The 14830-nt window shown below is 42.1% G+C and overlaps 1 protein-coding gene across 1 annotated transcript in view; it reads left to right on the top strand.

Moving 5' to 3' along the window:
* The window catches only part of EXOC4 (exocyst complex component 4), a 728355-nt gene that overhangs the window by 654470 nt on the left and 59055 nt on the right, over nt 1-14830 (top strand). Inside the window, exon 15 of the mRNA XM_025854871.2 lies at nt 12977-13118. Coding sequence (XP_025710656.1) covers nt 12977-13118 — 142 coding nt within the window. The remainder of the gene's footprint in view (nt 1-12976; nt 13119-14830) is intronic.

A 14830-nucleotide genomic window follows, 5' to 3' on the forward strand; every position in this document is an offset into this window, starting at 1 on the left:
ATTCTCTCTCTCTCTCCCCCTCTCTGTCCTTCCTCCCTCCCTACTCACAGGCACATGCATGCGCGCTCTCTCTCTCTCTCTAAAAAAAAATTCAGTATTAAGCTAAAGTTTTTTATATAATCGTTGAAAGCAGCTCCAAATGGAGTGACCTCTCTAAGAAGTCAGCTTTGTGGAAGTCTACATCTTTAACCTGGGATTCCATTAGAAAATAGTAGAGAAGCCCATGGTACACTTTTCTGAAAAGTTGGACAGCTCATTGGTTCCGTGAAACATTTTCCAAAGGAAAGGTTGAATCTACTTTGCAAGGGAGTCTTGGCAGGTCTTGTTCAAAATGAGAGCAACTTCTAATTTGTTCAGTACTCAATAAACACATTTTTTAAAAAAGATACTAGAATTCATGTGACTAAAATAATAAGGAGAAAGCTGGTCACTTGTTTCTAAGTAAATATTTATATAGACTTTCCTGCCATTCATTCTCAGTCTTTAGGAGCTGTGCCGTAATTTAAGCGTTTGACTTTTATCCCTACTTTGGCTGGTATCTGGAGGCTGGAGTCACAACGGGAAATGGTTTGCTTGTGACCAGCTCCCTCCTCTTCAAGGGCAGTGGTTTGTAAATGGCTCTTTCAGCAGATTTTTACTGCCAAATCTTAATAGGTAACAAATAAAAGTGGAGCTTTTCTGATTAAGGGAGCTGGTGGAAACCGAGATACTGGAGATGGGGAGACTAGCAGCTCTGCTGAGCACGTTCTGCACATCCTGGCCTTAGAGGTCACAAGCTTCCATGAAAGGGGAGCCCAGGGATAGATTCTTAGTGACTCTTCATGCCACTCCCTCCTGCTCCAGATGTTCTCAGGAATATCTCGTGCATAGAAGGTTGTATTTATTTCTTCGTCCAGACTCAGTCGGGAAAACAGAAACCATTTCAGGTATTTCAAGCAAGAAAGAATTTAATACAAGGAATTAGGTGTTTTTAAAAGGGCTTTAAACGCTTAGAAAACAGCTGGAAGGAAGCAAAGAGCAAGGAAAGTCACTGCCGGCTTGCAGGAAACAGGGACATAGAGGGAAGGCACCAGAGGTTTCACCAACTGCTGGGAGGAAGCAGCTGTCGCCGAGCTCTCCTGCAAACAGCTGCAGCCCTCTTATTTGCCATCTGCCTGAGCATCTTTCTACCAGTGCAAGAGGAGGAGCATGCTTTCCCTCTCTCTTTGCCTTCCACATCTTTTGGGAGTGCCTCTTGCTGGCTGGGGCTAAACCCAAAATCCTGCCGGCAAGCAGTTGGAAAATACAGTTCGTTCCTGAGCTTCCAGGAAAGGGGTTGGGGATGATGCCGAGTTGACCACGGACCAGGGCACAAGTGTATTTTCTCATCTCACTTTCTACAATAAATGTAATCTAAGGTAATATCAAGGGGAACATATTCCCAAGAAAAAATAAAATGACAAGTCTCTCTCTGGTAGTAAAGATAAAAAACATCTTTCCAAAATAAGCCCCGTTGAGCTGTTTTAAGCCTGCACAGAAGAGCTGACTTGTTAGTGTTTTATGTGCGTATGGAAATAATTTATAGCAGGATTTCTGGCTCTTCAGGTGAAAATAGCAGTTTTGATCACTTCAGGTCAGAGTGTCAGGGCTCTATAGATTCCTGATCACTACCCGCTTAGCTATACCACGTGGACACGCACCCATGTTCATTTCGACTCCTCTGCCTTCATCGTGCCTTTTGGCCGGGGCAAAGGAATCTGTGACCGTGAAGTAAATGCTGATTCAGAATACAAATCCGACCTTCCGAGTCCTGCGTGAGTAAGGCAGACCTGATCTCTCAAAAGCACAATTTCCAAGCTTTGTGGAATATCCTTTTGAATTCCTAAGATAACGCCTAAGTTCACTTAGCTCAAGAACCAAGCACTACAGACATCCTTTCCTCGAAAGGAAAGTTCCCTGTCATTCCCTCCTCAAAATAACATGAGGAACACCTACTACATCTCCTCCCAAGCTGCTTCCGGGTGTCCTTCCTTGCTTTCCAGGCAAGCTCCACTTCCTTGTGCCTTCCTGAAGTGCCACCTCTTTTATTGACTTGACAACGGGAGAAAGTCCTTCTTCTCGCTTTGTAGATGAAAAGGTAAAATTTAAACCTGCCACTTGTAGTCCCTTTTTCTCCCATTTGCCTAAACTGCCTCGAACATTGCCAGATTTCTGTAGTGTTCCTTACTTTTGTGATTCCTTATTTTCAGGTCAGAATGTCAGGAGTTTACACATGTCAGTGTCTTACTACATCGGTTTCTTTCTGTCCCTTAGACGCATGAACAACTAAGCCCACAGCTCGCCGGTGTTTGGCAAGGTGTTTTGATGACTAAGCAGATGAGTCTAAGAGCCCCAGTCCTCCAGAGTTCCCAGCAAGGGGTCCAGCAATAGTAGCTGAGATTTACTGAGCACTTACTATGTGCCATGCATCGTTCTAGATACTTCATGTGCTCTCTATACCCTGAATCCTTACGATGACCCTCAGAGGCTGAAACTGATGTCACCGCAGTTCAAGGTCTTTGTAATTTTGCCCAAGGTTATTCAGTTAGTATGTGGTTGAGTCAGAATTTAGCCACCACTTTCTGAGTCTAAACTTGGTGGTCAGTCCAAGAGAAATGTTGTTATGTAACGGTAGAAAATACGGGGTTCATAGTTACTACAAGAACACTTACGTCCTTTTACTTAGAGAAAGTTACTTAGATTTCGAGTGAGGTTAATACGTATCCTCAGATTATATAATCACTTGGTAGATAAATGATTGCTTCTATCCATAGCTTACCCTTAACTGGCCTAAAAACAGATTATGAATCTTTTGATGTTTAGGACAGTGGATTCTGGAAACATCTATATGATTGTTAATTATTCTAGGGATTATATGACAAGGCTGGAATGTGTGTGAGAACAGTATTCATGTGTTACTAATGTATAGAGACAGAAATATGGCTGTATATTATTACCCTTCACAAGGCATTAGTCAACATGTGTGTGGCACCAGCTCATCCATTTAGCCAACAGAAGCAAAATCTGACATGAGAGAGATTAAAGGGGAGGTACTTGGTTAACTGTTACCTTTACTGCACGCAGTGGCCACCCTTGTCCTCATTGAGGAGAAATTCTCTCGGCAAGATTTACACCTGCAGATCCTGCCCTGTGTGTTAGCAGGTTCATCCTCTCTGTATTTCTTACTTCCAACATGCTTCAGAGGGAGCCATCACCGACGACACAACTAGTCTCGGTGCTGGTCTGTGTGCTTGGTGGCAGTGTCAGCTCTGGCTTCCAGATAAGTCAGTTGTCTATGTGTTGTCCTCACAGCAATAGGATCAGAGTGACCAATGCTTCTAGGATTCTACCTGTTTTGTTCTGCACTAATAATAGCTCATCAGGTTTTGCCATTCACTGTATAAAACTAGTGTAATTGTTCCAAAGCCTACTGAAAGCTATGGATGGAGGAGAGGGATCCTGGGGTTTGCTATTTATTCATTCAGTACATCAATATTGAATAAATAATAGTAATAGTATTAGTAGTTGTTGTGATGGTAATAGTAGTTGCCATGTATTAAGGGCTTGTGTGTCAACACTGTTCTGAGCCTTTGTGTATTTTCTCACTGAATCATCAGACTCCTCTGAGGTAGGTAAGATGATAAAAGTGAAAGTTGTACCTGCTCTAGGTCGAGAAGATGATTATTTTTTACCTCAAGTCCAAATGTATGAATGATGCAGCTGCCTGTAGAGGAATGTCATAGGAAAAAAGGCCACTGGGAGAAGTCACATGCAAGAGAGACCCCAGAGAGGGCCTTTCCGTTTAACTCCCTCAGCTCTGTCTCCACGTGTGGTAGCCGTTCGCCGTTCGCCATGTCCTGTCAGGAAGCGTGCTTTATTTCTGTTTGGTTCAGTCTCACCATTTGCAAATGGACCTCATGTTTCGAATTTACACAGTGAACGAGCCATCCCCGCAAGCTCTTTGGAAAATTTACAAATCCTAAAGCTGGAAGGATCCTGTTGACACATGAATAAATGTTATCTCCTTGCTACATAATATTTTTGCCTCTGAAATCCTTTTGAAACTTAAATCTGTGTCGCTTACTCACGTAAAATATCTGGCTAAGTATTTGTTAACACCTTAAGATGCTTTTTTGATGCAAGGCTTTACAGAAACACAAAAGGCTTACAAAGTCCACGGAAATCTAATGGAGTCCCACAATAGTGCCTTTCAGCACAAGGACAGGAGCTGTTCATTAGCTTTTCCTCCATTTCTCTTTCATATCCGGCAGGAGCTGAATTGGCCACACCACACGCCTTTTTAGTAGATGATTGGGTTTTTACCAGGCCTCAGGGAGGATTATTCGGAATAAAGGAAAAATCAATCTTAATGTCTCCCCCCAGGACTGAAGGGGACGGAGGTCTGTCCTGTCACTCACAAGGTGTAAAAACCAGTGTGTCTGGGCTGGTTCACACTGTATAGAAGTTGAGTCTAAAGCTCGCCGTCTTGGAGGACCTGGGGCTTGCTCAGGCTTGTTACTGTCAAGCACTGTTTCGTGAGTTACTAGATGTGAGCTTCCCTGTACAGCACTGCGGGTGTGTAGTTTATCCTGGTGGCTCAGGATTGGCCCCTTATCCTGTGGTGGCCTAAGGGAACAACAGTCCTTTTTTTTTTTTTTTTTAATCTTGGTTCTTATTTTTGTTTTGCTCTTCACCATGAGCCTTACACGGATCTCCCTTGTTTTCTCTAGAGAGGTCAATATTTGGAGTAATTCTTCCATTTCACTCATGGGCCTTCTGTCGGTTCATTTTCTTACCCTGAAACAGAATAATGTTCCAAGCTAATAAGCTGTTTGGAAGACATTAGGTTAAAGGCACTGTGGAGCTATAATGAAAAGAAAAAGAAAAAGATCCAGAATTCTTTGATTTGTCCTTAACCTGCCGATTCAGTGCAACAGGCACTACTGCAGAGTGGGAGGAAGAGGCAGACTGTGAGGGGCGCCAGGAAGAGTGGGTTATGGCTTTTGTTCTCACGGATCTCACAAGCTACTGGGGACTCTCTACAGCACGAGGTGAGTCGTGCCAAGACCGGAACAGGAAGAGGGAGGCCTAGTGTTGCTGGAGTTCCAAGGACGGTCCTAGCTTTGTGGCAGGCACCCTGGGAAGGGCCGTGCTCCCCATTTGGTCCTCACAGCAACTCTCTGAGGAGACACCTGAGGACAGTGAGGCCGACAGTTGTGAAGAATTGTGCTCTAGAGGTAATAATAAGTGGGAGAGTAAGTTCTCGTCCTCTGGGAAACGGCTGGAAGGAGCATGGTTTCACAAAGATGAAAATTACTCTTAAGCAGCATCCTTAAAACTGAGTTCTTTATAAAGGTTTGATCGTTGGTCTTTATTTTTTTGCCTTATAATACCACATTCTTAAACAAATGTTACTGAACATCTGTGTCGTTAGGCTGGTCAGTGAGTGGGCTAAACACACCTTTTCTCCCCCAAAGCATCACTGCCTGCAGTTAGGGTAACATAAGACATTTCGGAAGGGAGGGAGAAGGGATTGAAAGAGAGACGTTCCAAAGGACATGAAGTTACGTTGCCCATAAGTCTGTGACTGACGGAGGAAAAGGTGTAACGTGTGATCACTTAAATAACAAACGGTAGCACAGAGAAGAAAGTAGGTCTTTGCCTCCTGTACCCACTGGGAACTTTTTTTTTTTTTTACCATAAATTTATATCAATTAGGTAATTAGACCCTAAAAAAACAAACATAAAGAAGACACATTCACTTTGTGCTCCAGTTCCTCCATTCTTGATCTTTTGTCCTCCCTGACGATGAATTTCTTCCATTTCTAACCACCCCAATTTTTTTTTTTTTAAATCCCTTCCACTTATCCTTCTTCCCTGTAAGAGTCGACAAAAGAGAGCTTCCTTCCAGAAGCGGCAGTGAAAAGGAAATCTGGACTGAAAAGAACTAGGTATTATTTAGGGGCAGAAGAGCCATTGCTTCTGAAATAGGACGCAAACTGAAGGGAATCTACCAAACATGTTTCTTACGTAGGGCTGGTCCTTATATAGAAACATAGCAAAAGAAGTTTAGATTAGGTTCTGGATTGTTTGGCGGTTGGGAAGGGGTGACCAAAATACAGGACTTGCTAAATAAATAAATGACAGTGCGGAAAGCTAGGGCTGCTGGCAAAGAACAGCGAGGGGTTAAAAATGTGTCTCAGGAGAAAGAAAGAATGATCAAAAAGAGTCACCATGAAACTTGAGTTTGGAGTAATTGACTTAAGAAAGAAAGGACACTGGGGCGCCTGGGTGGCTCAGTCATTAAGCGTCTGCCTTCGGCTCAGGTCATGATCCCAGGGTCCTGGGATCGAGCCCCGCATCGGGCTCCCTGCTCGGCGGGAAGCCTGCCTCTCCCTCTCCCACTCCCCCTGCTTGTGTTCCCTCTCTCGCTGTGTCTCTCTCTGTCAAATAAATAAATAAAATCTTTAAAAAAAAAAAAAGGAAAGGACACCTCTATCCTAAGAAAATTCTAATTCGGGACACTGGGGTGACTTAGTCAGTAAAGTGTCTGCCTTCAGCTCAGGTCATGATCCCCACGGTCCTGGGACTGAGTCCCTCATCCGGTTCCCTGCTCAGTGGGGAGGATGCTTCTCCCTCTGCTGCTCCACCTGCTTGTGCTCTCTTTCTCTCTCTCTCTCTCTCTCTCTCTCTCTCTCTCTCTCTCTCTCTGTCAAATAAATAAATAAATAAGTCGAATTCAATACTATGAAGACGGTAGAGCCTCTAGCATGTGAAGATCACCCCTGGTTCTAGAAGCCACTCGGTTTCAAAAATAGGTAAGTGATTTATTTAATAAACACTTATAAAGTGACTACTGTGTACAAAGCACTGGGGTCAGGGCCGGTTAGCTTATATAGGTTTGCAGATAATTCCAGGACATGAATAAAAGGTAGGGATGGTGGTACAGAGAATTGAGAAGACTGAGGACAGAACTAGCTGGCATTGAACCGCTTGAACCACCCTTGGAACCGCAGTGTTAGAGTGTCTGACACCCTTCAATCCTTACCCCGTGTTAGGCTCAGTAGTAGCACATCCCCCAGGCATTTAGGGAGAGGGAAGAGTTAGAGAGACGGTCTCCTGTCCCAGCCCCCTCTGACTCTGTAAGCCCCTTGAGTTCTTAATGTCACAGGCCTAATCGGCATTCCTATTTTTAAAAAATGTCAGCCACGTAACAACATCGAAGGATCTAGAAATTATTTGCAGAACCTAATAACACACTGCCCTGGGAGTTAGGAAGATGCTATTAGCCCAATTTTCTAAATAGGAAAACTGAAGATTGGAAATTAAATAAATTTATCCCGGGTTCAAGCAGACATCATTATGTGGTGTCTGTCATTTCTCTGTACAAATAGCAAGAAGAGTCAGAAATAATGATTGTACCAAAATTTGATCTTCTAAAATGTTTTCAAGTGAGAAAATCTCATGAGATCATTCTTCATTGTCTTTTTTCCATCTTCTAAAAAGTTTGAATTCACAGAGTTAACCTTTCTTTTTCTGCTGTGATAACCAGCTTTCCCTTTTCAATTTATCACTTTGCTGACAGCTGATACCAGTCTAAGCTAATATTGTAACAATTTTAGATAATATTGCAGATGCACAAGGACATCCTCCTATGAATCAATTAAAGAAGTCACAGTAAGTTGCCGTTGAAAGTGTAGCAGCTGCATCCTTGAAAACAGATGCTCTTCTGGGTCTGAATGAGTCCAATTTTGACTAATTTTAAGACTTAAACACATTTCAGTCTGGTTAATATTAGGATGTGGAACCACTTGAGACATCCTAATGTCCTAGGCTGATTGCTTCTCCATGACAGTATGTTGGCTTTCCTTGAAAGATACTGGTTATTTGATATGCCAGGGATTTTATGTCTTTGGAAAAGAGAGGACCCCCAAGGCTTGGCTGCCACAAGGTGGATTCAGGAAATTAAAGTGGCTTCTAAAGGCAACACAGTTTATAAGGAGAGTGCTGGGGCTGTAGGGATTGACCGGAATTCCTTTAGACTCTACTTCTGCAAGATTCCGGAACAGCCCAGAAAACCAGCTATCATGAACTCCTTCCATATCCCCACTCTGTCCCCAGAATGTACTCAAGAAGCTAAGGAAAAAGTTACATTGGAAATGGCAAGCTGTGCCTTCTTGTTCCTGATTTTCATCAATCTGTTATTATGTGAATTATTTGTCTTGTCACATTGGTTAATTAAATCATTTGTTCTGTTTAATAAAAAAGCATTGATGGAACTCCTGTATGCTTCCAACTGATATAGATAGATATACATATATAGGTAATCCCTGCCCTGAAGGAGCTAATGATCTGTAGGAAGACGTACTGATAAACAGATGTCAATGGAATATGGTAACTACTGTAATACAATTGTGTGGGGGGAAAAAACAACAACAACAAACCAACCCAGAGATGCCAGTGACCTGGCCTGGAAAACCAGGAAACACTTTCTGAACCAGAAAGCATGAATAGCTTAGAAAGAGGATTAAGAACCATCCAAGGTATAGAATCCTGAAACAGCAGAATATGTTTAGGGAATCGGCTTTAAAAAGGTGTCAGATTGATGGGCCGGGAAGGGAATGGAGAGAAGTTGGAGAGGAAGGAGAAAATGGTGAGAAATGGAGAAAAACTGCAGTGTTGGACAGAAACCAAAAATCATGGAAAGCCTTGCTAAGGAGCTTGGACTTCAATGCATAAGCAGTGGGAACCACTGATGTTATTTTTACAAGAAATGAACAAAGTCTCATCTGTGTTTTTGATAAATAACTCTGACTCTCTAACTCATTTAATGAGCTGAATATGGAGGATTGGATTAAGGTAGGGGCCAGGCATGAGGCCTCCTCTTGCAGTAGTAGTTCATGGCAGAGACGAGGGCTAAACCAAGAAAGTCACAGCAGATCCAGAAAAGACAAAAGATATTAAGAGACATTTAGGAAATGAAATTGGCAGAAATTAGTCTTTGCCAAGGAGAGTGAGGGAGGGGAGAGGCTCAAAAATTACTCTCGAGCTTGCAGCTGAGATTCCTGGATTGCAACACCACTGATGCAGAGGGAGTCCAGGATAAAGAGCGGATGCTGAAGATAGATAATGAGTTTAGTTTAGAACACATTGCATTTGAGATGCCTGTGGGATGTACAGGTAAGGCTAGCTTGCACAGTTGACCAAATGAAGTTTAGAGGTCCTCAATCCCTAGATAATAGCAAAAACCATGAAAATGGATGAGCTCACTCAAAGAGAACATACAGAATGACAAGTAAGGGAGACCAATGGAGAAAAAAGTCCTGGGAACCCCAGCACTTATGCGTGGGCTAAAGGAAGAGGGTCCGGGGAAGGAAATGGTGAAAACAGTGTCAGAGAGGTTCAAGGACACCCAGAGGAGTAGGGTGCCATATAAGCCAAAAGAAAATGGAGTTTTAAGAGGGAAATGCCAGTCATGTTGAACGTCGCAGAGGGCCTTTCTGAGATTAGGACTGTAAAGCACCCATTGGATTTGGCAGTTAGGATATCATTGGTGATGATTAGAATAATGCTCTAATAAAGAGGTGAAGGCAGAAGGATTATGGCATGTGGAAGAGTTAATAGACGGCAAGACCACAGAGAAAGCAAATGTTGATGATTCCTTTGAAGTCTTAATGAGAATCTGAGGTCCTTAAGAGAAGAGTGACAAGAGAGTAGGAAGGACAAAGCAGCATGATTTGGGGAAAGTTGCTGAGAGCGGGGAAAAGGAGCTAGCCAAGCACTAGGGAAGGATGGACAAGTGATATTGAAGGCATTTTTGAGATTAAAATCCAGAAAATTTTAGCGGCAACAATCCATACTTTTGTTTCCCTGTCAAAAGATGAGTTGCAGAATTAGCCGGGGTTAGGTCAAGTTGCCACAGAAGAATCTATTTGGGCGGATGGGGACATGTGGCCTCCTCTCGCTATGAGCAAGGCTGGGAATGCAAACATTTAACTTTCTGGAGTCTGTAGCAGCATGAGCAAGGGAGAATTGGAAATATGTGTTGGTTCACCTAATAAGCAGTGCCTGCCCTAGAGAGCAAGCTTCAGCATCCTCCTGTAGAGCAATCAGTTTAGTACAGAAAGCCGCAGTTCCATTGCCACGATTAGTTAGCTAGGAGTCTCAAAGATGCCTGCTTTTATACAGTGGTTATAAGAGGAACAGGATATTATGAACGATCGGATGTGACCCATCCCTAGTATTAGCAGAACAGCTCAAAGTGTGTATCTTAATAAAATGATAAGTACTAATATTTTTAAAGTCCAGTAGATGTGGGCTTTGCTGATACAAAGAGCAATCCCTGAGATAAACCACCACGTAGCCTCTAAAAGGATATGGTGCAGGTGTGTGTCCAGTAACCTCCTATCTCGACTGTATCCCAAGCCAATTCTGTCAACATTGCTCTTTTGTAGGTTTCCATTTGACATTTAAGAGAGAGTTCATTGTTTTGTGTTGTATTTGTTTGCCATGCTCAGCATTTTTTTGCTCAGTATATTCCTTCTTGTTAAGAAAACTTTGTAAATTTCAGTGAGCCCTCAGGAATTCACAGGCTGGCTTTTCAATAGAATTCTGGGCATGAGTTTTCATGTTGCTTTACTAAAATGTTGTGTTTTTGTTGTAGATTACAGTCAAGCGAAATGTGCAACGTGCTGCTTTTCTAACCTCCTTTTACCTCACTCATTCCAAGTTTTATCTTGACTCTTTATCTTCCATTAACTCGGATTTTTTTTTTTTAACTTTCTCGGTGGAATTTGTCCTGAATGTCTTTGATAGAGTTTAGGAGATTGGGGTGACTTTGAACCTTAAGCCATGAGTCTGCTGTCTTCGGGGGCTGATTTCTGCCCCTCATCACTGGCACATAAAGAGCTCTCAAACCACAGTTAGTGTCATTCAACAGCAGAGTCCAGGGGCTCAAAAGCCCTAACATGCTTTGAAGTATTAGAATAGTGTTACTTATACTTGCTTTCATCTGGCCTGCCAGACGGAAACATTATGAAGGCATTGATCTCACCTCGCAATCCTACAAGCTGGGCAGTGTTAACCGTGGAGAGGGGGAGCCATGCCACGTGTCCACTCTCCTGCCAATGGAGTTAGTGAGCCTCTTGAATGATGCCAAGGCTGGTAGGAATTTTAAATCTACACTGTTACATTTCATTCTTCCTTACAGGTCGGTTCCCTTGGCCCGAATTTGTTTGGTTTTTGTTTAATCTTTGCCATAAATCTTAATTTATTCAAGTCTGGTTTCCCAGAGGAGAACTTGGCCTTATGAGGCTGGACTGTCTTTCTAGGCCCTTCTCTGGGCTTAGCAAAGTCCAGAAACAGATGCAGCTCTGAAAGCCTGTGGCTGTAGACTCTGCTGCAGCCACCTGTGACTCTCTACCCTGCAAGGTGAACCCCTCCTGAGCTAGTCAGTGATGCTTTGCCAGATCTCACGTGCCCTAAGTGCCCTTCTTCCTGCAGAATTCTTCTGCATTCTCTGACAGAAGAATTTCCAGGTGGAAAAGCAAAAAATACTGATAATGGAATCTCAAGATGGAATTATCTGTTAAGTACCTTGTGGCTATAATTAAGCTTAAGACTCTTAACCTGGACAAATCACATGCTAAGGAATAATAATAATTGCTTATTATTTGTATTAATATTAAGTGAGGTTGATATGCTGTTATTCTATGTGTTTTACCCACATTAACCCAGTTAATGCTCCCCAAAACCCCATGGTGTAGGTAATATTATCTCCATTTTACAGTGAGAAACCGAGGCAGACATAATTTAAGCATTTAGCTCTTGGTCACATAATGAGTAAGTAGTGGAGACACAGGATTCAAAGCCAGTCTTGGAAACTCTAGAGTACTAAAAAAATTTGAATGAAATTGCAAGTTAATTATTGGTGATCTTTGAGAAACTGTGGGGAACTGGATATGCAACAGGAGTCTAGATATAAATATAGTTCACATTTTTGCTATTCAGTATTTTCCTGAAGAAAATGTCCAAGTGCCTTAAATATTTTATCAGTTACTTGATAGAGATACAGAAGGTAGCTCTATCAGATTTTCCAGAAAGACCTTTGGGGGCTTTTAGCTGACTGTAAGCTCTGTATGAGTTAAAGTAGAATACAGCACACTCTTCTAACCCCCCCCCCCCCCCCCCCCCGCCCCCGCAAGAAGATTTCAGGCTTATGTGCAAGCAGCGTAGCATCTAGAACAAGGGAGTTGATCATTCTCTCTAGACAGGACAGACCCACTCTGTAGTATTTATTATGTTTGGCCCTGAGTGCCACATTTCAAGGGAGACATAGAACAATTGGAATGGTTTTGTTGGCAAATTATGAGAATTGTAAAATAATTCACTCTGATTATATGAATAGCTGAAAAACTGGGGATAGTTAACTTGTAAAAGGGAAGACTTCAAGGAAGCCAAAAGACATGATATCTTCAATACTTGAAGTGCTAATACGTATGAGAATGATTGCAAAGCTGCTAGAATCAGAGACACTGATTAGAAATTAATGGCAACAGATATCAGTAGATATAGATGGTCACATCTTTCAGAGATGGAGTAGGCTGCCTTAAGAGGAAATTGAGTTTTCTTTCACAAACATTCATGTGAGTATGCGAGCAGAAGCACAGCAACCACTGGAAGATGTACAAGAGACGCAAGTATAGACCACACGGTCGGGCCGGATGCCTATTGAGGTCGCTTCCAACGCTGAGGTTCTGTTCTATTAACCTATGAATTGGTTGAAGACAATCAGTGTTGAATCAGTACAGAAATAGTCTACCATGTCTTGGACGTCTAATGCTGCCCACACCAGCATTAGCCAAATTGGTAAAAACGTGATGAGCAACAAAGTAAGATGTCATTTCAAACAAACCTATAGGCATCTAGTTCAGTGACTGGTGTTTTCTTCTCCTTTCAGTGCTGTCTCCTGCTCAAGAGAGCCATGTGACCATGGATCTGCCCCCAGTGTCAGAGCAGATCATGCAGACGCTGAGTGAACTTGCCAAATCTTTCCAGGATATGGCTGACCGCTGCTTGCTGGTCCTGCATCTGGAAGTCAGGTATGACACAGCCAAGCCCAAGACTGCAGTTGAAATGCACAGTGGGTCATCTATCACTTGCTTCTTTCTGAAGACTATCACCATAACTTTTGATTCTTATTATTGATGTCCTTTTTTTTTTTTTACACTGAATGTGATTTTTAGTGTTAATCACTGCAAAAGTTTTTAAGCACGTGCTATATTGTAAATGTGGTGATTCAGAGTTTGCATGGCCTGTGACATCAGAATGATCTGGATTTGAAGGTCTCTACCAGCTAGCTAGGCCATCTTAAGTCAGTTAATCTACCTTTACTAATCCTGTTTTCTCATTGTAAATATAAAACAATAATTCCTAACTTACAGGGTTTGTAAATGTTATAATAAATAATTAGTACAGTGCCTGCCACAAAATAAATGCTCAAAATGTGGTAGCTTTGTGATTATGGTGACTTTATTGTCACTGACATTTTTGCGAACGTACTCTGCTAATCAGTAAGGGAGTATACAGACGCAAGAGCCGTGACCCCTTCCTTCAAGAACTTAAGACCCAAGAAGAGATTACGTTAAATCATAATTCAGGACAAGAGTTGCAAAGATGCCATATTCTTGGACTCTTGTTCCTTCCCCTGAAGTGTAGAACATTCTTAGCTTCGGTGGCCTCTCTTATCACACCTATGGAAATGGTAGAAAGAAAAGACTGGGAAGTTTTCAATCATTTGTTCGTTCAGTAAACATTTACTGAGTGCCCTCTTTGTGCTAGGCAGTGTGCTAGGAATTGGGATACAGCAATGAAAAAATCACTCAAGGGCTCTGCTCTCATGGAGCTACATTCTAATGGGGGGAAACAGCCCCTCATTATCCCCCCAATGGGGGGGAAACAGGTGATTTCTGTGAATAGATAAATGCAATAGACAGAAACAAAAAGAAAAATCAGTAACATTCTGATGCCTCTGTTACCCGGGTTGCACAGAAAAGCAAGGGAACACCAAATTAATTACTATCACAGCTCCTGGAATTTATGCTATTGATTGTGTTGGGAACACAAAGTGTTCCACATTCAGAACTAGCCGCTTGTAGTGTTGTTAATTCCCAGTGGGAGATTTTCAACACTTTTGAGTAAGTCTTTTAAATCCTAACCTCTGTTTTGCCCTTTTTATTTTTGTATGTCATGACGGTACTATTCTTAATGCTGAACATACTTTAGTCATTATTTATTAACTTTACAAGAAACCATTCATTGAGATAACACCCATTGCTGTATCTCCTTCAGCAATCGTTTAAACACAGAAAAAGATCGTTGTAAGAATGAATAACAAAAAGCACTGAGTTTTAGAGCCCTGGATGCAGAATTTTCTTCCCTTGACTTTTGCTAAAAGCACTAAACATGTTTATTGTTTCTAAATTCAATTCCGCCACCTTCTCATATCACATGATTTCAACATTCAGGTTGCTTTCTTAAGAATATCCTACATACTGTCTTTGTTCCTTTTAGAGTATGGTAGATAAAACTAGGCAGAGAGCTCCATGGATGGCTCAGGAAATGAATATTGACATACTTCATTCATTCCTTGTCACAGTAACAAGCACGTGTGTGTGTGTGTGTGTATGTGTGTGTGTTCATACAGTTGATGATACAAAATGAACAAAGCACATCACTAGCATATCAGTAACACTGTACTATAGTAATGCTAAAGTAAAGAGAGTGCTGAGCACCCCCCATATCCACAGTGGGT

The sequence above is a fragment of the Callorhinus ursinus genome, unplaced genomic scaffold (genome assembly GCF_003265705.2).
Source record: "Callorhinus ursinus isolate GAN/ISIS: 27379988/994484 unplaced genomic scaffold, GSC_fseal_2.0 scaffold12, whole genome shotgun sequence".
Taxonomy (NCBI): Eukaryota; Metazoa; Chordata; class Mammalia; order Carnivora; family Otariidae; genus Callorhinus; species Callorhinus ursinus.